The sequence below is a fragment of the Clinocottus analis genome, unplaced genomic scaffold, assembly GCF_023055335.1.
Source record: "Clinocottus analis isolate CAN_PGR_092001 unplaced genomic scaffold, fCliAna1.0.p SCAF_8, whole genome shotgun sequence".
Lineage (NCBI taxonomy): Eukaryota > Metazoa > Chordata > Actinopteri > Perciformes > Cottidae > Clinocottus > Clinocottus analis.
Window position 1 is genome coordinate 10,862,416 of NW_027176240.1, and position 1,620 is coordinate 10,864,035.

Sequence of the window (1,620 nt, forward strand, 5' to 3'; positions counted from 1 at the left end):
GTGCCAGACATATTAATAAAAGGCTTTTTCTACCGTAGTTTGATTGTAGTTTAGGTTCCTTTTTTTTTTGGTGAGATTTGTTGACCATAGCATACAAAGTACAGACTAGTGAACTTATAAGGTATTATTGTTACATTATTATTATCAATATTGTAGGCTACTACTACCACCACCAGACTAATATTACTAGTATGAATACCAATAATAAGTATTATTGTTACTTTATTATATTCTGCAGAAAACATTGCGGTAGCAAAGAGTACTTGATACTTATGCAGTTTCTGGTGTAGGGATTGATCTAAGGATTTTCACAGGGTAACTGCATTGCATAGGTTTTACCCCTCACAATTGCATTTTCAGACAACATGTCTTAAGAAGCTTTCTGAGCAGGATATAATTTATTCTGCTGTAATAATAACAATCTTTAAAAAGCTGTTATAGATTGTTCCTGTTTCTGAATTTCTGAATAAAGGCATCATCTCGATCTCGGATTAGACATGGCCTTCTTCAAGCAGGCTTAATTGATGAGCAAAATATTTAAATTAAAATGCACGTTAGAAAAATAAAGTATATATATATATATATATATATATATATATATATATATATATATATATATATATATATATATATATATATATATATATATATATATATATATATATTTACGTATATCATTTTAATTACTGACTTACTAATTACTTACACCGTTTGGTTTGGTTAAACTGTGGGGCTGAAACCCACATTTCACTCTGGAGTGATTTCCTCTTCGACACAGAGGCGCGCGTTCACATAGCAGAGCGCTTCCTCTTCCCGTGCTCGTGCCCGCCAGACAAGAACGATAGAAAATGGCGAGTCAGTGTAAAAGGCAGCAATGCACAATCGACAGGCGCGGCTTTCGGCAGGAACTTGACTCTTGGCGACATAAACTCGTCCACTGTGTAGGTAAGGACAAAGCCAGTTCCATAGTATACCATTTTACCGGTTGAAATGCATATCTGTGGGCCCGTAATCGATGTAAATAACCATCGATTACCGGGCTCTCTCGGGCATCTCCGAGCGACTTTTTGTCCTCAACTGTTTCTTTTTCACGCGAGCCAGCCTGACCAATTACCAAAATGTTTCATTGTGTGAGCATGTTGCAGTACTTTCAGGGGTTTCCTTGCTGTTTTTATTGTTTTAAAATGAAAACCGCGGGCTTAAGTTATCTAACGTTTCTGGCGTAACGTTAGTTTGTTTAAAGGGCACCGTGCTTGTTTTAAAGGGAGTGTCTCTGCGTTGCGTCGGCTAAAAGACCCCGTTTGATCAAATGCGCGCTCCCGTGAGATGATACTGTATTTTGGATGGGGGAGGGCTTCCCATGTCCGCGGTGGATGTTTTCGGTTCACATTTAGCTTACTTGCTTTTCTCAATTCGCCTCCTGTGTGCGCGCAGTAATGCATTGAGGAAGTGGCCGAGACCCCACTGCTGTGGGAGTTTCCATTTTCGTCGACGTTACACTAATAAACTTCTCTAACGTTAGTTTCTCAGGCCCCTTGAAAGAAATATTTTAAAAAAAGTGTTGATGCATTTTGGGTTTAATGCTCGTTGTACTGTATACTGCGTTGGTTTGGAATGTAG

The 1,620-nt window shown here is 38.2% G+C and overlaps 1 protein-coding gene across 1 annotated transcript in view; it reads left to right on the top strand.

Annotated features, from left to right (window-relative positions):
* Nucleotides 1–848: 848 nt before the first annotated feature.
* Nucleotides 849–1,620, top strand: part of wu:fc17b08 (titin homolog) — a 26,365-nt gene continuing 25,593 nt past the window's right edge. Inside the window, exon 1 of the mRNA XM_068567320.1 lies at nt 849–945. Within this exon, the coding sequence (XP_068423421.1) occupies nt 849–945 (97 nt within the window). The remainder of the gene's footprint in view (nt 946–1,620) is intronic.